At 38.4% G+C, this 22,515-nt stretch overlaps 2 protein-coding genes across 3 annotated transcripts; both read left to right on the forward strand.

Moving 5' to 3' along the window:
* The first annotated feature begins 1,866 nt into the window (after positions 1 to 1,866).
* On the forward strand, positions 1,867 to 7,425 carry LOC126055691 (dual specificity mitogen-activated protein kinase kinase dSOR1). The gene is made up of 9 exons (XM_064038964.1): positions 1,867 to 2,076; positions 2,615 to 2,797; positions 3,229 to 3,398; positions 3,774 to 4,049; positions 5,197 to 5,390; positions 5,932 to 6,139; positions 6,519 to 6,652; positions 7,001 to 7,162; positions 7,414 to 7,425. Exons 2-9 carry the CDS (start codon positions 2,679 to 2,681, stop codon positions 7,423 to 7,425), a joined length of 1,275 nt encoding a protein of 424 aa, XP_063895034.1. The 5' UTR covers positions 1,867 to 2,076; positions 2,615 to 2,678.
* Positions 7,426 to 7,534: 109 nt separating this feature from the next.
* Positions 7,535 to 21,987, forward strand: LOC110370361 (dual specificity mitogen-activated protein kinase kinase dSOR1). Of its 2 annotated transcripts, none has more exons than XM_064038876.1 (4): positions 7,535 to 7,720; positions 17,940 to 18,107; positions 18,686 to 18,841; positions 19,146 to 21,987. In XM_064038876.1, the coding sequence occupies exons 1-3, from the start codon at positions 7,550 to 7,552 to the stop codon at positions 18,803 to 18,805; spliced, it is 459 nt and encodes a 152-aa protein (XP_063894946.1). In that variant the 5' UTR covers positions 7,535 to 7,549; the 3' UTR covers positions 18,806 to 18,841; positions 19,146 to 21,987. The 2 variants fall into 2 exon arrangements, with proteins under 2 accessions (XP_063894946.1, XP_063894945.1); XM_064038875.1 differs by lacking the exon at positions 7,535 to 7,720 and adding an exon at positions 9,998 to 10,646.
* Positions 21,988 to 22,515: the final 528 nt, after the last annotated feature.

Raw genomic sequence — 22,515 nt, forward strand, 5'->3', positions numbered from 1 at the left:
TTGACGAGAGCCGTAGTTAGGTGTAGTTATCGCAAAATTTTATGACGATTTCATTGTATGAAAGGGCAAATAGTTCGCTGTTCATCGAAAGCTGGTCCAAGATGGAAAGATGGCCGCCGCCGACTTATTTTTAACCGACTTCCCAAAAAGCGGAGGTTCTCCATTCGACCGTTTTTTTTTGTATGTTTGTTACGCGATTACTCAGCCATTTATTTATCGATTTTAATGATTCTTTTTTTGTTTGATAGCGTATACTTCCGAGGTGGTCCCGTTATCATCAGGTCAGGATCTGATGATGGAACCTTGAGAAATCGAGGGCGACTTTCAAAAGTTGCAGAAATACATAGGTTGAAATCTTATCACTCAGGTGTTTGCCTGGTAGCACTATTCAACAGTGAAGGTTTTGAGCTGAACTGATGATGGAGACCAGTGAAGTTCGAGGGAACTCGACAACTGAATATTTAAACTTTCTCGTGTTTGTGCTTATATTATTCGTATTTACGAGGCCTCTGCAACAGTGAAGGAGATGGAGACGAGAGAAGTTCGGTTGTCGAGATCCCTCGACCTTCTCTGGTCTCCATCATCAGGTCAGCTCCAAACCTTTACTGTTTCATAGTGATATCAGACATACATCTGGGTGTCAAGTTATAACCTTATCTATGCTTACAATTTTCGAGAGTTGCCCTCGATTTCTTAAGGTTATTAGGTTTATATTAACAAATATGGGGAATATACCCTTTCGACCAAAAACAAACATCCAAATTGAGAACCACCTCCTTTTTGGGATTCGGTTAAAAATATTTGGTGACTTTAAAATCAATCAATTATTATTATTGTTTCTCATCATCAAATAAGTACATTACTTTGGTAGTTACAAATTGCATTATATTTCAGAACACCAGGCTTACCCTCATCATCATCATCATCAGCCTATCGCAGTCCACTGCTGGACATAGGCCTCTCCAAGTGCACGCCACTCAGATCGATTGAAGTAGGCTAAATACCTCTATGAGCAGGCTTACCCTCCGCCGAAACAAAAATCTTAGAATTGTTCAGAAATAATATAAGAATAAATTAAAATTCCGTAATAGGTAATAAAAATTCAATTAAAGTTAAAAATTATTACGAATGACGCAACACCAAAATAAATAATACATATAAAAATTTAATGCTAAAAACTTTCATAAAACTTAAATATCTTTTTTCTTAACAACAAAAACAAATTGAACCTATAATTTAAAATTAATAAATAAAATTGAAATAAGTTGCTATTAAAAAAAATATATAAAATTGGTATTCGATTTTTTATAATAAATATCCGATTTAGGTATCGAATGCACACCGATGATTGAAAAAAAAAATAAAACTCTATTCCAAACTCTACTTGTCTGTGAGTTTGATCTTGTAAATATTGTTAATTTTTATTGTGTATTTTATGTGCTGATTTTTTAGTTATTGAACATAAATAAGTGCACGAAATGTATTGCAATGGATTGAAAATGTTATAAATATGACGTTTGTGTTGTTTTTGAGAAAGTGATGCGATTATTTATTGGTAAGTTTTCACCAAATTTGAAATGCCTAACTTTTCGATAGACTTAAAAACACCGTAATTATTATATTTTTCTGAATTAACTGACCCCATTTGACCTTTGCACGTTGTTGTCAAATAAGTGAGCTCTAAAGTTATAGGTAAAATACTTCTAATCAGGCATTACGGACTTAGAATTCATGTGTTGAAAGTTAGTACAAATTTTTGACTTCCATGTCGCGATTCAAAATATCCCGCCGAATCAACGGTATAGTCATATGTCAAAATCTTGTCGAGCAGAGGGGTTAAAAAAAAGACGACATATTTTTGATCTGTCTCATCATCTGTCATAATCTGTCTGTCGTTCGCTGTCTCAGGTTGACAAATTTTAGTTTTCCGATTTTCTTTATCGTTTTTCGATCGTTGTTGATTCTAATTGTGATATTGTTTTTATTTTATTTTATCAAAGTTCTTGGTTATTAGTTACTTACGTGGATCTTAGTGTTTAAGATGCAGTGACAAAGGAATTAAGTCGCCTAATCTCGGTAAGTAATGATTCCAAATTTTTGTTGCCTACACCCTTACCGAGGCTCACCCTGACTCATTATTTGGTATTCACCTTCTTTTTTATTATAGTTTGGAAATACGGATTTACTTTCCAGCAACTTGTGAAATGCAAAAGCGGGTTGTCCTAATAATAAGTATGCGACGTTTGTTTTTATCACTCGAATGGTTGATAAAAAAACCTAATAATAGCACCGAATAAGTTTTGGTACGGTTTTTATAACGTAACTTACGAGTTGCATTTCCAATAAGTTAGACATTACTAATTATTTGTCAACTTAAGGATGAATGTGGTCTTAAAGGAAAGGATATGAGACAAGTTACTGATTATAATCAGTAACTTGTCTCATATCCTTTCCTCATATCAGTAACTTGTCTCATATCCTTTACTATATTAATAATAATTATTATTGATTGATGAAAATAATATCAAGTTTCCTCAATTAATACGAAATGGTCTCTAATTTCATAGCATTTTACAAACACACAAAAACTGAAAATCTATGTTAATTATTATAGCTATCAACTTGAAGAACAGCAAGGAGGTTTCATGGGTTAAAGCGGTAGTCACCAGTTATCCAAGATGAGTAAAATGTCGAAGAACAAACTGAATCTGACCCTGCCACCAGGGTCGATTGACACGGCTCCAGCGGTCACACCTTCTAACATGACACCACAGCTAAAGTCTGCTACAGCCACAGAGTAAGTATAGTTACTAGGTGTTTTCCTCTTTGAAGTTTTAACAAGAAGGTTCTATGCATAGAATTTTTCCTGTTAACTGTCCTTAGTACATAAATAGTATACCTTGACTTTTTTTATGAACAAGATGTTGGTGTAATATTGAGAATACTACTAGCATTTCTGATATTCTGAACTTGCTAATAAGCATAAATTCAAGCTTAATAAAACACTCATCATTGTCATTTGCCTGGTCTTTTTCCCTACTATTTTGGGATAGGCATTCTCATAATTATATTTTTAACGAGAACCATTTCTGGTAAAGATATATAGTAGGTATTTGTTACCAAAGAAAACCACCATAATTATCACAATAGAATTTTATTTAGTAGTATTTTGGTGCAGACATTGTAAAATACATAACACCCTCAACTGACATTCTCAATACATTTCAGGCGGCAGGGTTTAGCTGGGAAGTCCAAGACCAGCATTGAGGCTCTCACAGAGAGGCTGGAGCAAATAGAGATGGATGACACCCAGCGTCGCCGGATAGAAGTCTTCCTCTGCCAAAAGGAGAAGATCGGAGAGCTTAGCGATGATGATTTTGAAAAGCTTGGAGAGCTTGGTAAGAAAAATACTATAAATATTAAAAACTGCATAAATAACTTCCAGGGTTAGGGTGATGACCTGCTAGCCTGCCTTATTTCTTTCTTAATTATTTAGACTTAAACAAATTGAAGTTTACTTCTGTTTAAAGTCATCTGTCTTAGATAGTTCCCAGATTCTCATGTTTGCAATGTCTTCCTTATTAATTTATATAAATAGTCTTATACAGTCAGTTTTCTTATTGCTCAAATCTCAGTGTTTTTTTTTAAATACATGAGAAATAACACATGAAGACTATCTATATTCAGTATTCTGTGAAAACTACAAGTCACACTCCCAAATACTGAATTTGACCCAGACAGTTCTCTATTAAAATCAAATGACTCATTTCTAGGTCAAGGTAACGGCGGCGTCGTTATGAAAGTTCGTCACAAGTCGACTGGCCTCATCATGGCTCGAAAATTGATCCATCTAGAAGTGAAACCAGCTATCAAAAAGCAGATCATAAGAGAGCTGAAAGTACTCCATGAATGCAACTTTGCTCATATTGTGGGCTTCTATGGAGCTTTTTATAGTGATGGCGAGATTTCCATATGTATGGAGTACATGGATGGTGGATCACTTGATCTGATCTTGAAGAAGGCTGGCAGGATTCCTGAATCTATTCTAGGTAAGTTTTGTTCTCTTTAAACTTGGATGATAAACTGTAGAACATAGCTAAGATTTTTTAATATTTTAAAAACAATGTTCTCAAACACAGAAATTACTTAGAAATTGAACTTGTGGGATCAAAATCAAAATAAAATTGTTTTTATTTCAAATAGGCCTTTGCAGGCTCTTATATCATCAAATTAAATGCACGGTTCGAAAAAGTTGGTCTCATGGAGAAGAGCCGGCAAGAAACTCTATAGACACTCTTTTAAAAAGTAATATTTTCACAAACATTCTATTACATAACAATAGATCTATATGTAATTTATATTAGCTTAATGAATAGTATATATAATATATAAAAGATTTATTTTTAACTGGAAATAAGTTTATGTTTATGTAGTTACAATCATCACATAAGAATGTATGGTTTCTGTATAAAGTTGATTCATTAATTTCAATAAATTCATTCAAGTCACTATGTTTACTTCTAACTGACTCAAAGATGTCACACTGTGTTATACACAGTCCTGCAGATAAAAGGACATTCACATAGAATTGTATTACTCTTTGCAAATTATAAATATTCTATAGTGCTTAGTCATTCCTTCATTTTATTCATGGCATAATGTTAGCGTTTGTCTTTGCATAATTAATGTTGGTACTAGTAACTGTTTCTTTGTGTTTGTTTGAGCTAACTAGGTACTGCTGTTATCTTAATGGGTGTTTCATTATAATTTGGGTGTTAATATGCAAATATAGTGCACCGAAAGCTGTATGTTCAATCTAATCTTTGAAAATTGAGTTGTCACCATGTTCTGTTTTTTGATAGTTTAGAATTTTTTGTAGTAACAATGGATTTATGGTAATAAACCCAGACTATTTCTTTGGCGTACATTTGATTATCTGTCCGAAGGCAAATCATTCGAAGGAAATATCATATTAATTCTGTGCACAATTTACTCAACTCACAGTTTTAGCTACGTTAGTTACTTTAGCATCTGCTGAAGTCAAAAGTAATTTCACTCCTTGCATATTTGTTGATCTTATTGAGAAGCTCAGCTTGTCCGAATGTGGTTAATATTAACGTTGTAAAAAGACTAACTTCGGAAAAGCTTCGTTAATTAACGCGAATTGTAAAGAACATCACTACTACATGATTTCAGGAACAATAACATCAGCAGTACTGAAAGGACTGAGCTACTTGCGCGACAAGCACGCCATCATGCACCGCGACGTCAAACCGTCGAACATCCTAGTCAACAGTAACGGCGAGATTAAGATCTGTGACTTCGGCGTGTCGGGGCAGCTTATCGATTCTATGGCTAACTCCTTTGTGGGAACTAGGAGTTATATGTCAGTAAGTATATGCGCAAACATATGTGCTAGGAGTTGGGTAGTGGAATCCGTGTTTTGAATGAAGATCATCATAGCCATAGCATGCCTTGTCATCGTCAAGAAAACCAAAAGAACGACCACTTCTGGACAGAGGCCTCCCACAAGTTGGTTTTACCCATACTTACCGTGCTGGGAAAGACTTGTGGACAAGCACTGTTTATTTTACAGATACATGCTAGAAAGACAGAGTAGTTGTTGAAATATTATTTGAAGAAGAAAATAGACAGATGTAACATACAATTTTCATGTAAATATGTAGTTGTTTTACATTCATACACCGGGTCTAAAATAAATCGATAATAATATAAGTAAGAATAGATGAAATGCAAAGTATAACTGATCATAATTTTCACACGGCCACTTTCTCCAACAACATAAAACGTCAGTTTTTCGTAGAACAACTGTTGTTTTAAGAAAAATTACAATTATCGTGTTGTTGGTGAACTTGAGCCTTGACCTTCAATTTCTATCCATATTCTCATCATAAAACTATATCCTTCCAGCCGGAGCGTCTGCAAGGCACCCACTACTCAGTGCAGTCAGACATCTGGTCTCTGGGGCTGTCGCTGGTGGAGATGGCTATCGGCATGTACCCCATACCGCCGCCCGACGCCAAGACGTTAGCCGCTATATTCGGCTCACAGAATGAAGACCATTCTCCGGGGCAGGTAGGCTGTATTCATGTTAAGGAATTAAAATACAAAAAAAAACGCAATTTTAATTGGATCATCTGTTTGGGAGCTGCGATGCCACATACACATTTACACACACACACACACACACACATACACACATACACAAACACACATACACAAACTCACATACACACAAACAGACACGTCAAACTTATAACACCTCGTCGTTTTTGCGTCGGGGCGGGGGTTACAAAATAAGTTGAAGCAGTAATATGACTTCTGCAGATTGAAGTATAAGCCATAGCAGGACAAAAACATTGATTGTTATTTGGGACAAAAAAGGTATTTTTTTATAAGCGAATGATTTTATAAATCTTCGCTAACTTCACGTTATCCTTGAGACATCTCAGTTACTCGATAAATGAAGCCGTAGCTGCAAGGCACCCACTACTCAGCGCAGTCCGACATCTGGTCTCTGGGGCTGTCGCTGGTGGAGATGGCTATCGGCATGTACCCCATACCGCCGCCCGACGCCAAGACATTAGCCGCTATATTCGGCTCACAGAATGAAGATCATTCTCCGGGGCAGGTAGGCAGTATTCATGTTAAGGAATTAAAAAACAAAAAAAAACGCATTAAAATCGGATCTTCCGTTTGGGTGTTACGATGCCACATATAGCAAGCAGACACACACACATACACACACCCTCGATAGACGCGTCAAACTTATAACACCTCGTCGTTTTTGCGTCGGGGGTTAAAAAATAAGTTGAAGCAGTGATATGACTTCTGCAGATTGAACTATCAGCCATAGCAGGACAAAAACATTTATCGTTATTTGGGACAAAAAAGGTATTTTTTTTTAAGCGAATGATTTCATAAATCCTCGCTGACTTCACTTTATCCTTGAGACATCTTAGTTACTCGATAAATGAAGCCGGAGCTGCAAGGCACCCACTACTCAGTGCAGTCCGACATCTGGTCTCTGGGGCTGTCGCTGGTGGAGATGGCTATCGGCATGTACCCCATACCGCCGCCCGACGCCAAGACGTTAGCCGCTATATTCGGCTCACAGAATGAAGACCATTCTCCGGGGCAGGTAGGCTGTGTTAATGTTAAGGAATTACAAAACAAAAAAACCGCATTAAAATCCTATCATCCGTTTGGGAATAACGATGCCACATATACATTTACACACACACATACATACACATACACACACACACACACACACATACACACATACACAAACACACATACACACAAACAGACACGTCAAACTTATAACACCTCGTCGTTTTTGCGTCGGGGGTTAAAAAATAAGTTGAAGCAGTGATATGACTTCTGCAGATTGAGGTATAAGCCATAGCAGGACAAAAACATTGATTGTTATTTTGGACAAAAAAGGTATTTTTTTATAAGCGAATGATTTCATAAATCTTCGCCAACTTCACGTTACCCTTAAGACATCTTAGTTAGACGATAAATGAAGCCGGAGCGTCTGCAAGGCACCCACTACTCAGTGCAGTCCGACATCTGGTCTCTGGGGCTGTCGCTGGTGGAGATGGCTATCGGCATGTACCCCATACCGCCGCCCGACGCCAAGACGTTAGCCGCTATATTCGGCTCACAGAATGAAGACCATTCTCCGGGGCAGGTAGGCTGTATTCATGTTAAGGAATTAAAAACCAAAAAAACCGCATTAAAATCGGATCATCCGTTTGGGAGTTACGATGCCACATATACATTTACACACAGACACAGACACATACGCCAACATACACGCACATAAACCCACACACACACGCACATACATACACACACATAAACACACGAACACACACACACACACACACATAGACACGTCAAACTTATAACATCTCGTCGTTTTTGCGTCGGGGGTTAAAAAATAAGTTGAAGCAGAGATATGACTTCTGCAGATTGAAGTATAAGCCATAGCAGGACAAAAACATTGATTGTTATTTGGGACAAAAAAGGTTTTTTTTTTATAAGCGAATGATTTTATAAATCTTCGCCAACTTCACGTTATCCTTGAGACATCTTAGTTACTGGATAAATGAAGCCGGAGCTGCAAGGCACCCACTACTCAGTGCAGTCAGACATCTGGTCTCTGGGGCTGTCGCTGGTGGAGATGGCTATCGGCATGTACCCCATCGCGCCATGACAACGATGCGCCATGGACGCCAAGACATTAGCCGCTATATTCGGCTCACAGAATGAAGACCATTCTCCGGGGCAGGTAGGCAGTATTAATGTTAAGGAATTAAAATACAACTATGCCACATATACATTTACACAAGTAGACACACACACATACACACACACACACGCACAGACACACATACACACACACACGCATATACATCCACACACACACACACACATATACACACACGCATACGCATACACACACACACTCATAGACACGTCAAATTTATCACACCCCGTCGTTTTTGCGTGGGGGGTTAAAAAATAATTTGAAGCAGTGATATGACTTCTGCAGATTGAAAAAAAGGTATTTTTTATAAGCGAGTGATTTCTGAAATCTTCACCAACTTACTGCCTCAATGACAATCACCTCGCATTATCCTTGAGACATCTTAGTTAGACGATAAATGAAGCCGGAGCTTCAAGGCACCCACTACTCAGTGCAGTCCGACATCTGGTCTCTGGGGCTGTCGCTGGTGGAGATGGCTATCGGCATGTACCCCATACCGCCGCCCGACGCCAAGACGTTAGCCGCTATATTCGGCTCACAGAATGAAGATCATTCTCCGGGGCAGGTAGGCTGTGTTAATGTTAAGGAATTAAAAAATAAGAAAACCGCACTAAAATTGGATCATCTGTTTGGGAATTACGATGCCACATATACATTTACACAAGCAGGCAGACACATACACACAAACACACACATACACACACACACACACACACACACACACACACACACACACACACACACACACGCGAACACACACACACACACACAAACACATACTCATACACACACACAAACACACACACGCGCGCGCATTTACACACACACACTCAGTCACAGACACGTCAAACTTTTAACACCTCGTTGCAGGGCTTTGAATAACGTTAAAATCTGGTATCGCTACCTTCATCGTGAGAAGATAACGTTATTAGTAGAGGTAACGTTATGCTTGATAACGATACTTGTGACAACTTTTACCGGTAATCAGAATTAACGTTATTGATGAGTTTATCGATATAATTTTGTTACCATGACCAACGGCTTAATAACGTTACCAAATACGAAAAGTACCGTTAAAAAATTTTAAATTTCTTTCGTATACATTATTATATACTGCTAGGATCACGTAGGCATTCAAATCGAAAACACTTGCGGTTTTAAGGCAGTCGGGTTTCTCGTTTTGGTTTTGTAGGTATTTAAGTAATTATTATTTAATTTTTTGTATCTGCCGCTGAATATAACTGATTAAAGTGGCAGATTATGTGTAGGTACTTGGTCCCTACATTAGGTATAAATTGATTCGTATTTTTGTCTAAAGGCTAAGAACTCACGAAACGGTTTTGACCCGCGCCCGCCACTGTAAAGGAAAAAGCTATATTATTTTTATTTCAAAATTCACGAGGCGGTAGCTCTACCCGGATACGCAGCCGCCGCGGTTGCGACTGTGTTTACGTAAGGGATGATCTGATGTAGTGGCTTTTGGAGAAAGCGAATGCCGTTACTTTTTGATTTCAAAATTATAATAATTTTTTGGCCATTAATTATAAATACCTATATCTATAGGTAAATACCTATAGTCTTTTTGGCCAGAGTTTTACTTGTTTAGTTATTAAATCTTTATGCAACGCATATGCACAGAGGTGGACTTAATGCTTCCGTTCTTTTTATTTTTTAGGCCGCCTCGGAGGCGGCTTTCGTCCAGGACTGGCTGTCGCCTCCTGTAGTAGTCCGGGATATGGACGCTACACCGGCCCAGTCAAGGGTCTCCCTGACCGAGGTGTGCAACTCTAGCATGCCTCGGTCTCATCGTCCACCTCCTAGGCGCGCCGTCTATTGGTGGTCAGAGGAGTTGGAGGATCTTCGGGCCGCCTGTGTGGCGGTCAGGCGGGCGTATACAAGAAGCCGGCGGCGGCGCATTCGCGACCTCGACAACGAGGACCGCCTCTATGCAGCCTACATAGATGCCAAGTCGACATTGACAGCGCGAATGGGTACAGCCCAGGATCGTGCGAGGGCGGAGATGCTTGAGGGTCTGGACATAGATCCCTTTGGGAGGCCCTACAAAGCGGCACGCAACAAACTGCGCCCGTACGGTCCCCCAGTTGCCGAGACCCTCGAGCCGTCGTTACTGGATGGGGTTGTTCAGTCCCTGTTTCCGCGCAGGGACAACTTCACTCCACCAGTGATGAGCGCCCCGCAGGGTGCGGCTCCATCGGCCGAGGAAGGCCCGCCGGTTACGGAGGACGAGGTAGAGAAGGCAGTTTTCTGCCTCAGGGGGAAAAAGACGGCCCCAGGTCCGGACGGCGGCAGCGTCCCTGCAAAGGTGGTGGCCATCGCCACTAGGGTGTGTCATTTTTTTCAAATTCCGTATTTTTACATTTAATACCTCTCAAAAGTTGCAATCTTGAGTGTCATTAAAAGTGGCATTTATATTTTTTTTATACATACCTACTTATGGCTCGCTCAACGACCTTGAAGTTTTATAAAAATAGTGAAATTTGGTTCGGCATTGGCAGGTTATATTTCTTACTTCTATGTACTTAAACAGTTATTTTATGATAACTGCATCGTTAGTAACACGACCGACGACCAAGTGAAAAAAATACTAATTTTGACAGTCGGTTGTTTTTAATACCTACTTCTTATATGCGAGAGCATTTTCAGGACCTATTGGTAAATTGCTAAGAACTTATGCAAATAGAGAAATCACTAATTTTGAATTAATCGCCGTTTGTTTACTAGACCTATCAATGATAAAATTTAGCTCAGATCAACAACATTGTGTCTGGCAGTATCAACCGGATCGGTTAGCTACGATTTAGCAAAACGGTTTCCTTGACTGCTGATAGGATATTTCGACTAGGGTTACCAGATGAAAAAACCGGCCAAGTGCGAGTCGGACTCGTGCACGAAGGGTTCCGTAAATTACAGTTAAATCAACCTATCTCAAAAACTATAAGAGATACTTTGATCAAACCAAAAATCGTTGAAAGAGTTAATTAGCATGCATCACCTCTATTTTTTTTAGAATTTTATACCCCGTAGTTATAAAAATAGAGGGGGGGGGGACATACTTTTTACGACTTTGAGAGCTGATATCTCAAAAACCGTTCACTTTAAGAAAAATGTTTTTTAGAAAACTTTATATCATTTTAAAAGACCTTTCCATTGATACCCCACACGGGTATGTACATCGAAAAAAAAAATTTCATCCCTCAGTTACATGTATGGGGGGCCCCACCCCCAATTCTTTTTTTTACTATTTAGTGTCATATTTTTGTAGCGGTTCATACAACACATATTCCCATCAAATTTCATCACTGTAGTACTTATAGTTTCCGAGTAAATCGGCTGTGACAGACGGACAGACGGACAGACGGACATGACGAAACTATAAGGGTTCCGTTTTTGCCATTTTGGCTACGGAACCCTAAAAATCAAAAGTCCGGAGAAAAGGCCTGATTTCCATGGAAAAGTCCTGAGATTTTCTACAGATGAGAATTTTCTCTCAAAAACGTATTATTATCGTTGTATACACTGCGGATCTTGCGCACGCGTTTTAATTCAATTGTTACCAAAAGAAGATTATTTTAAGTTTGTTTTAAATTAATACATAAGTATTGATTTTAACTACAATTGTTACCGAAAGAAGATTATTTTTAGTAGTTTAATAAGAGAGATCTTTAAAATGTAACCTGTTTTTATTTATTCAAAATCCTGAGCTATCACTAGATTTGCTAAATCCGGCCGGAATCCTAAGAAGAGTCGAAAAATCCTGAAATCTCAGGACAAATCCTGAGATATGGTAACCCTAATTACGACTGTATGTTTCTACAGAACTGACGACAAATGACTGATTTTAATGGCAATTATATCTACAAAACATGCTGTCCAACTTGGTTTCACATTAAAATAAACAGTTCATGTCAAGACGGAGCTAGAAATTTGTGGTTTCTTATTAAAAGCTCAAGATATCTATCTGAAGACATAAAGGCTTTATTGGATCCAGTAATAGAGCGGAACGCATATTTCGATCACCAAGAAAACTTATTGCTATCGATGTTAACCCATAACAACAAGCATACAAGAGAACTTGGTTGCAGAAGAATTATAATATTATAAAAGCTCGCCCTTTGCGTCAAGCGACGACGATGAGATCTTCTGTTATTCCAAAATTTTACTTTGAATGCGACGAAATTATTACGACATGATTGATTGGCAAGACAAGTCTCTGGTTTTAACAGAACTTCCGCTATTGCGTAATTAGGAAACAGATGATCTAAAAAAATTGTACTTAGATGAAAGAAATATCGAGAAATTCGAGTTTCCGTAGTTCCCCTTTCAACTCCTGTTCCGTTGTCGACTTAACACATCTTTCGACAGACTGAGTGTGACAAGGAAGCTATGGAAAGTCAAAGGACAATGGGCGAAATGTTTAAATGTTGGTCTACTCCCCCTCTAGTAATGAGCCATACATCATTTGAAAGGTCTTTTCAAGCGTTACATTTTGTACTAACATACTACTTACCCATTCTTAGTACCTTAGATGTTAGAACATGTTTAAGGTTTTTTATCGATAGTTAAACCCACTGGGATTTGCTGTATCTCTTTGAGGAGCGCGTGGAACAACGCGCACTGCCGAGACGGGCTCGTGTCTGCTAAGAGACGGAAGGACGATGAGCCACCCGAGACTCACCGCCCTACCACGCATATTTAGACCAACGCTTAAAATGGCCGGGAGACGTCACTCGACACCCGGCGCCCGTGGTGTCTTCCACGTCCATGGCAGCAGCTGGGATGAGAAGTGTGAATTTCTCTAGCGTCTGCATGAGACGACGGCATCCCATTACCTCTCACCCCGGACCATGGCTTAAACCAGGGCCGGGCACAAGAGGTCGCCGCTGCGTATTGCCTCGACGAGGACGCGGCAGTGCCCTTCCCAGGCAGGGCACACCTGGACTGTGTGGTTCACCGTGTCCTCCGGGTCTTCCGTATAGTGGCCCGAGCCACACCTAAAAAGATCGGACTTTTCGCTACTATTATGGCCTGCCCTGCACGGGGCTAACTAGCCTTTTTCGAATTATACCTATTAAGGTCAGCGACCAGACACTTTAGTTAGTTAACATGAAATAATAATCTTTATCTACTTGTTTTATTACATTATCCAAGTCAATGAAGATATTATATAAAATTGCTAGTTAATATGATTAATTCAGCGACTATTATCACTTTATCCAAATTGAGTAGATATTATAAATAATAGTTAGATAATATATATAATATCCCGACTTATTACTTTGGCTGTAACATATTAAACACTTTGAGGTTTTCGTGTTAGCGTCTATTTCGAAGTAACGGTACACAGTATTCTGCTTTTTACACCCCATTTGTAACAGTGGGTTACCGCACACATCGTATGTGAAAACGTACTGCGTGCGTATTTAGTTTAGAGGAGCAAGCATCGTTTAATTTGACTGGCGATGTTGCCATTCCGAAGGGAGTCAGCCGCCCGCGCCGCGCGCCTCCTATAGGTTGCGCGGGTTGGCAACAACGCATTAAGTAACGATAAAAATTTCGATACCCGTAACGTTAATGGGTAACGTTATTTTATAGTTAAGATACCAAAGTATCGTTAAATCGTGTTACCGTTAAAATTTTAACGTAATGAAAATAACGTTACTTACCGATACTTATAGTGTGAATTTGGTAACGTTAACAAGCCCTGCCTCGTTGTTTTTGCGTCGGGGGTTAAAAATAAGTTGAAGCAGTGATATGACTTCTGCAGATCAAAGTAACCGCCACAGCAGGACAAAAAAGGTACATTTATACATAAGCGAATGATTTCATAAATCCTCGCCGACTTCACTTTATCCTTGAGACATCTAAGTTAAGACGCCACCGTGATTTTGATAGCCGTTTGCCATGCCAAATTATAGGACTACCAGCTTACCAATGGATCTGAAATTTTGATATAGGTAAATTGATATCTTTATCTAGATTCTGCCAGAACGAAAACACGATACTGATAATTTTACTCGATCATAATTAATTCCGAAAAAACGTCTAAAAAAGTACTATTTTTGAAATTACAAGGAAGTTACACTATCTTTATGTTTCAAAATTACTCTAATACATTCTTAACATCAATATTAACGTTTTGTCAAAGGCATTTTTCCATAACTATTACCAAACATTTTTAATTAAAGTTTTAAGATATTGGATTTTTTGAGCGGCAGCGATCATGGTAGACGCTACGCAATTCTGAACCTTATGTCCGTGCTCTAGCGATTGATACACAATGTGTACGGAGACTAGCCAGTCCGGCGATAGCCCTCGTCGAGGTCGGACCTGTGCATGTTGTCGCTCCGGCCGTAGGTATAATAATTTGTGACGATAACTCAGATTTGCGAGCGGCCCTATGTGTGCGTCGGCTTGTAAATATACAACTTTCGTTCGTGTGACAGTGACGTCGTCCGAGCATGACGTGTTCTTATCGCTTTTTGTTATGGGTACAGTCGTTTACAAAAATGTCTAGTTCTTCACGGAGAAAATGTTTAAGGAGTCAGGTAGCGTTTCAAAAAATGAAACAACATTCAAAGCTTTTTATTATTACAGCTTACAGTTTTTCATTATTTTCTCATAAGTTTTTTCAAATTGAAATTGACAGTATCTAAGAAATAAATGAGGTGAAATATCTAAGATGAATTAAATACTCCTTACATATTTTCTAGCTCGGGGTACGAGGACAATAAATAAAAGTGTGGACTTGATTTTTCAAGTAGCGATTCAAAATCATTATAAATAAATAAACATTTTTATTGGATATTAAACAAATCAAAAACTAACTTAATAGTTTCAATAGATATTTACACAGATAAATAAACATTAAATTACGTAATAACTGTTTTTCCTTAAACAGCCGTAACCCCTAAATAACTGTATTTGTACCCGACTGTACCTCTTGTCACACACACAAAGTCACTGTATATGTACAAGGGTTACCCACACAAGGCCGCGCGCAAAGACTGAGTTCAACTTACTATACTACGTAAGAGAACAAAAAATCTATGGAGACCGTGTTATACTATAAATTCTATTTTTTTTTACATTATATCTTGTATGTCTCTACCAGACCTCGGGACTATAGAGTCCCGGATTTTTGGGAGGCGAACGTGGGGCCGAAGCCAACACGCTGAAGCCCTTTTGAGACAACTTTAATGAAATGGTGACACAAAACCGACGATTATCCCTGTATACACTATAGAAATGTACCCAAGGACAATCCCCGGTTCTGTGCTAAACTATTGCTAACTATGGATGAATACTACTTGGGCTATTGTGATGGGATGCTAATGGACTAGGAATGGGGAAACTACGGGAACTATGGCACCTGCCGATAACAATGTAATAAATACACGTAAAAATGGCAGGTGGAGACTCGCCAACTCACTTACTGGGCCCCCGGGAATCAGTCACTGAAAAGCAACAAGAGGGCAACAGGTACATGAGCGGCTGAGAAGGGTGAGGATACCTCGGCGGACTTTAAACGCAGATCACGCGCTCCCTGTGGGTCCAGCATCACCGGCCCACTCGCCACTTACCACGAGGCACCTACCCTCCGAGCATTGCTCTAGCGACTCCACTCTGACCGGCCGGTGAAGGCAAGCCAAGAGGCGGGAGACCTATCCCCCGTCATGCTTCACTCCGGCAAGCCGGAGATGGGGGACAGTATACTCTCCCTGGAGCACTCGGATATATAGCCCCGCGGGGTCGCTACTCCCCGTCATCCGCCTCAGATGCCCTGCGGGGCTTACATTATATTATTATTTACATTTCAGTTTTAATAAATATGTTTGAAAATGAATTACTTAGCTTCATTACTTCTTTGATACCTGACACTTCACTACATACATTTTTTAAATGGTTAACACACAAGATCTATGACGCTTTTATTCGTTACCCACTTAATTTTTACTAGCTATTTAACGCGATTTTAGCCGCATTCCCGGGGAACTTCTTCCTGTGCCCGGATAAAATATGGCCTACATTCACTGGGGATAGTGTAAATCTTTAATTGTGAAAGCAAATCAAATCAGTTAAGCAGTTTCAGAGTTTATACAATCCACAGAAACAAACAATCAAGTCTTCCCTCTTTATAACATTAGTATAAATTATTTAACACTGGTCAAACCCTTTCATTTGATACCCATATTGAGAGAGCTATAAAAAAAACAATGCAATTCAGCATTTTCTGGCGGTGGCTATCTTGGACTTTAAATAATATTATACATAATTCTACTAATCAAGCCCTTTCATTTGATACCCATACTGAAGGAATTGTAAAAAAAATATGTTATTCGCCATTTTGTGGCGGCGGCCATCTTGGGCCAATATTCACCAAATAAAGCTAGGAACACTCCCGAGTAATTCTCATTTCAAACAAAAAAACCTAAATACATATCGATTCATCCGTTCTGGATATACAAACACACATACACGACACACCACACATACATACACACAACCATACGCGTCCAAATTATCATATTACTCTTCATAAAAAGTTTTCATTACAAATAATTTTTGTAAGTACAACAAAAAAAAATCCGATCAAAAAATAAAAAATGTAGGTAAGTTGCGGCTCCTTATCTTCCCTGTTCGGTTCTCCTGACCCCGCGCTGACCTCGGCGTGTGCGATTGGCGCGAAATTCAAATTTTACACATTGAGTGAAGAGTATAGCTTGCGCGACGCGATAGATGCGGAAGTGTAGTGGGCGGAGCTATCTCAAATCAAAAAATCCGCGGTGCGGTCTTAAGACGATAAATGAAGCCGGAACGTCTGCAAGGCACCCACTACTCAGTGCAGTCAGACATCTGGTCTCTGGGGCTGTCGCTGGTGGAGATGGCTATCGGCATGTACCCCATCGCGCCATGACAACGATGCGCCATGGACGCCAAGACATTAGCCGCTATATTCGGCTCACAGAATGAAGATCATTCTCCGGGGCAGGTAGGCTGTATTAATGTTCATGAAACGGAACAAAAAGAAATGACGAAGAAGATAAATAAGTCAGAACAGGAAAAACATTTATTTTTATATTTATATTTATGTTGATACTACCTTGATGATAGTAGCCAAAACCACTTCGCATTATCAGTGAGCATGCTGAGTTGCATGATAAATTGAATGTTCTATTGCTTGGGCCTTTCCTTGGAGGTTGCCTTATGTATCGTGCGTCAAATTTACCATTGACATCCATATAATTGAATGCCCTCGTCATCCAAAATTGCGAAATCTCGAAGTTTTCTGGTCATATAGTATTTCGCCTCATAACGTGTGCGTTGACCGCAGATGAAAACATGAGCTCCACAAATTTTGAATGTCCAATACTTCCTGCAGAATTGATAGCATGCTGGTGCTACCGTTACCACTACAGTTTTTCCAGAAAAACAGTATGTAATGAATATTTTTTCTGCATCACCGATTATATTAAGTACCGATATACCGATGCCATTAAGTCCGCCTTTGTAATGTTTTGTTACATCCATTACGGCCCTTGGGTTGTCCGTCTTCGGACAATTGTATATAAAGTATTTATTACATAAAGTTAAATAAATAAATATTCATTTATTCCAGGCGCCAAACTCCCCTCGTCCGATGGCGATATTCGAGCTGCTGGACTACATAGTGAACGAGCCGCCTCCCAAGCTGCCGGCCGGCATCTTCTCCGACGACTTTAAGGACTTCGTGGATCGCTGCCTCAAGAAGAACCCCGATGAGAGGGCTGATTTGAAGACGCTGATGGTTAGTAATAAAAAAATATGTATGGGCAAAATGATTCGGTAAAGAAAACTATGTTTTTACATAACAGGGTGGGACAATCAGTCAAAGGCTCTATCATAAATTGAATGGGATGGATCAGAATAATAATGGTAAAGTGATACGAAAAATATATTTTAGACTCCAAACAAATTTCACTAGTGATTACTTACATTCGTTACATATTCTTGGGGCTATAAACCGAGATCACCAAAACAGAACATTTAACTTTACTCGGCTATTTGATTACTTGCTATGTACATATCTAATATACACTATTCGCAACTAAATTCCGAACAAGCAGGTAAGCGCTTGTAGGCGTACCTTCGCTGATATCTAAAATTGTTTTCCGCTCGGGGTCTCACGTAGTGTACCGTGTGTGACAGCAAAAAGTTTGGTAAGAACTATAATAAATACTGTAGGAATTTACAATCTTATGTTGAGTCATCTTTTCACTATCACACATCATAATAGGCTTTTTTATACGGTTGAGATCAGTAATTCTCTCACTTTTACTCTTTCTATAACATTTTTTTCTCATTAATCTTCTGTTTCTCGTACAGAACCACGAATGGATCCGCAAAGCGGACGCGGAGAAGGTGGACATAGCGGGCTGGGTGTGCAAGACGATGGACCTCATGCCCTCCACGCCTAACTCTAACGTGTCTCCTTTTTCTTCATAAGCTGCAAGAAGTGCATACTTTCATCAGCGAAAAAGGGTTAGAGATTTACAATTAAATTGTGTTTGTGCATGCATGTTGTTTTTTAATTGATTTTTGTTATTTTCTGATCCAATATATTCGATATGTTTTTTATCGGAATTTGATTTGACTGTCTTCTTGAGAGGAATGTAAGTTAACAGTATATTTAGTAACAATTTGTCTTTTCTTTTTGATACTTTTTTACTTACCAAGTGGATATTCTACTACTATTTTTCACTATTTGCACTTGGATTTTCTATTTTCTTGACACAGTTTTTGTTTTATTCAGCTTCAAGTAACTAAATGACATTGACATTTCCAGGTCAAAACATTTCCCAAGAGAAAGCGGGCGACACTATCGCTGAAGACGCTGGCGATGAAGAATAGCTGCCCTGAGACCACGCGATGACAGAAACAGTGTGTCAACTCTAGATACCATTGTCCAGTACCAGATTGAGCCACAGGCGAGCACTCCACTTCATAGAGACGTGATCTTACCTCCTTGATTCAAACCTTCATTTTCAAATTAATCACATTACTTCACTTTAAACATGGAATAGACAACACATGGAGTGGCTACAAATGATTCGAATAATTCGATGATATCGAAATGATGTTAGAGAGAGGTTGGTAGGTAGCACTCCATTTGCTTAACTATTCCGTGGCATTAACACATCGTAGCTCGTTGTGGTCGATACAGATATTATTATGCTGTACTGGAAGTTTATTACTATCTAGTGTTATTAGATAAAGTAGATCAGATTTATTCTACATATCAGGGTCGTCACGTCTCATATCAAATGTTTCATTAACACATTTAGTAAACTCTTCGGGAGGCATCCTGTCATCGAATCGAAAATTCAAAATTAATAATTTAATTTATAGAATTGGCTAAAATTTAAGGTAAAATCTGTAGGGAATTATTGAAAACAATGTGTTACGCTATCGCTATGAAGCTGCTTGAGTAGTCGACGACACAGTCAGCCTACTATCGACGTCACGAGTCGATATGGAAATGTTAAATCGAGAACATAATCGAATTAGAGGTGTAACTGTTTCATCGGCTAACATCGAACGTGTTTGACTTTCCTTCTCATATACAGGCTATATGATTACGAGAAAGTTGATAAATAAAGGTAAATGTGTGTACTGTAACCAATAGCACGGTGTCTGATGATAGATAGGGATATAATACTAAAACATAGTGCATTCGTGGACGAACTAATCGAGGTTTTATAACAAAAAAACGACAACTAATCGATAAATGGTCAAGTAGAGTTGATTTAACTAGTCGCAAGTCGAAAAATGTTAGTAGTGTTTTGACATATTTTTCTTTGCTGAAAGTGCGTAATTCATGTCAGCTGGTACCTGTTGTTTGAATAGATTTCGGAGGCGTTTTACTCGACGCGTCCGGAGCGTTGGAATACTCAAACGGCCGCGGACCGCGGGCGTGGGACTGTTCCAAAACTCAAAACTATCATCTTATAATCTGTAAAATAGAATGCATTTTTTAGAGATTACACGAAAGATAAGAAAAAAAAAACGAAAAAATAAAAAATCGTAGGTATGTTTTTTATATTATTGACGTGATGCACTTTTTCCGTTTGGTTTGTTGTGTTATTTGCTTCGTTTTAGTATGTCCGCCATTTATTTACCCGCCCTGTCCCGAGCACCTAGTGTAGATAGGCACAGCTACTCACTAACGTAATGTGTTCGCGTTGAATGTGAACGAGTGAATGATCATTCATTCTATTTGACGGTTTCATTTTGAACACGATTATTCGTTGTAATTAAGATGTAGTTACACTATTGAATTTTGAAAGGCTCGAGTGCACGTTAATGCCGGTTTGCCGCACTATTTATCATTGATTTTGATGTCCCAGCGTACTACACATCCCTCGCTTTGTGATCGCTATTATTTGCCCGGTCTTCCCGTAGTATTTAGAGTGTTACGTGATTATAAGATTATGTATTGTGTGTTTCAGGGTTTGCGAAGTGTTTTGCCTTTATAGTACCCAGCATTTAATATTCTTTATTATTATCATTAGTTAGATAATTTGACGGTGCTTTTATGTTATCACTGTGTATAAGTGATTATATAAAAAAAAAGTAAAAAAAAAAAATTTTTGTATAAATGGTCTACTTGTGATTGATAGGTAGGTTTTTAATTATTATGTTTGTTTCCAAAAAAAGAAGGATTTAATCATTTGTCTGTAGTCGTCGTGATAGGTTAAGTTTGTCGTATAATTATAAGTATTGTATTCCAAAATTATGTTACCTTGTATTTAAAATGTGAACGAAATAGTGGCGAGACCTCATTCTTATATGAAGTAAAGTCAAGTCAATTACATGCATGCGTTCTGTATACAACGCAGATTCTCCTCTCGTGAAATAGTGAATAATAAATGTATGCTGAAATGTAGGAATTACATTTGTACTCCATTTAGTTTGTTAAGTAAACAGTGGGGTCGTGTCGCTATTGTGTTTATTTAGGACTGAGGTTTCTCTTGATGTATTCATATTTTATCCAACCTTTGTATGGTGAAGTCACTTTAAAGTTTAGGTATCTTCCAGTATTACATATGAAAAGATGTTTAAATTTCGAAAAATAATAAAAAAAACTGCGAAAATGTTTCAAACTGGACTGCGTTGTGAAATAATACAATTACGAACAAAAATATAATAATCAAAGTCTTAAATAATTTGTATTTTTTTATTATATCATAAATGCCAGCAGACAGCAATGGAAACACCAATATCGATTGTAATTAAGTGATATTTTTAGACTTATCGATTTGATAGTTGTATTTTTTTATTTATTTTATTTGACAAATCGCTTCTCGAACGAAGACGCTTTTATATAATATAGTCATTTTAAACTTATTAATTATTTTCGAGGCACATTTTGATGAGAGTACTCGTTTTAAAATTATATCACAATCGATCTCTAAGGTCCAGCGTTCATTTAGGCGACTGTCACGAATATCGATTAAGTATCGATTTAGACTCGTTTTAATCGATTTTCTGACATCACCTTTTGAATGTCTGCTCGATATTGTCATATCGTGAATCAATCCGTGTAACTCCAGTTATTTTAATAAGCTTCTTCGTAAGATACGTCTGTAGTTAGGTACTTATGTACAATTAAATGTTAATAAAAACTATTCCTTGTTTTATTTATTTCCTATTAGTAGCTGGTTAATGTTTGCAATTAACTGGAGCAGTAATTGTAATTAGTGGGTGAATAGTACGCTCGGGGCGACTGTCGGTCCCCGGCGTTAACATTAAAATGAAATATGCGAAGTTGAATTGCAAAGAGGGTGAGTGCTGTTGGCCCCTCATTATAAATGTGCGTAAATATTGTTTCCAAGGAGAGCCTTTGTTCGCCCTCATTAAGAAGACATTACGTGTTCGGGCTTAATCACACTGACTTTTCACTCGAATGTCGAAATATGAACGTTGGGGACAAATAAAGGACATTGCCACCCGATGGGCCCCTTATTTGTGATAGAGTGTCAAGAATATTTTAGTATTAAAAATCAAGTCCTAATTTTATAAAACTAACTTTTTTTTTTCAGAATTTCTTGTACCCTAGCATTAGAAAACATAATTAATATTTATTTTATTGAATCTAAGCTAGTTCCGCCATTAAAACTTAACCTGAATGTTGCCAGGTAGACGACAGACTATCT

Source organism: Helicoverpa armigera, chromosome 17, assembly GCF_030705265.1.
Source record: "Helicoverpa armigera isolate CAAS_96S chromosome 17, ASM3070526v1, whole genome shotgun sequence".
In the NCBI taxonomy this organism is placed as follows: Eukaryota; Metazoa; Arthropoda; class Insecta; order Lepidoptera; family Noctuidae; genus Helicoverpa; species Helicoverpa armigera.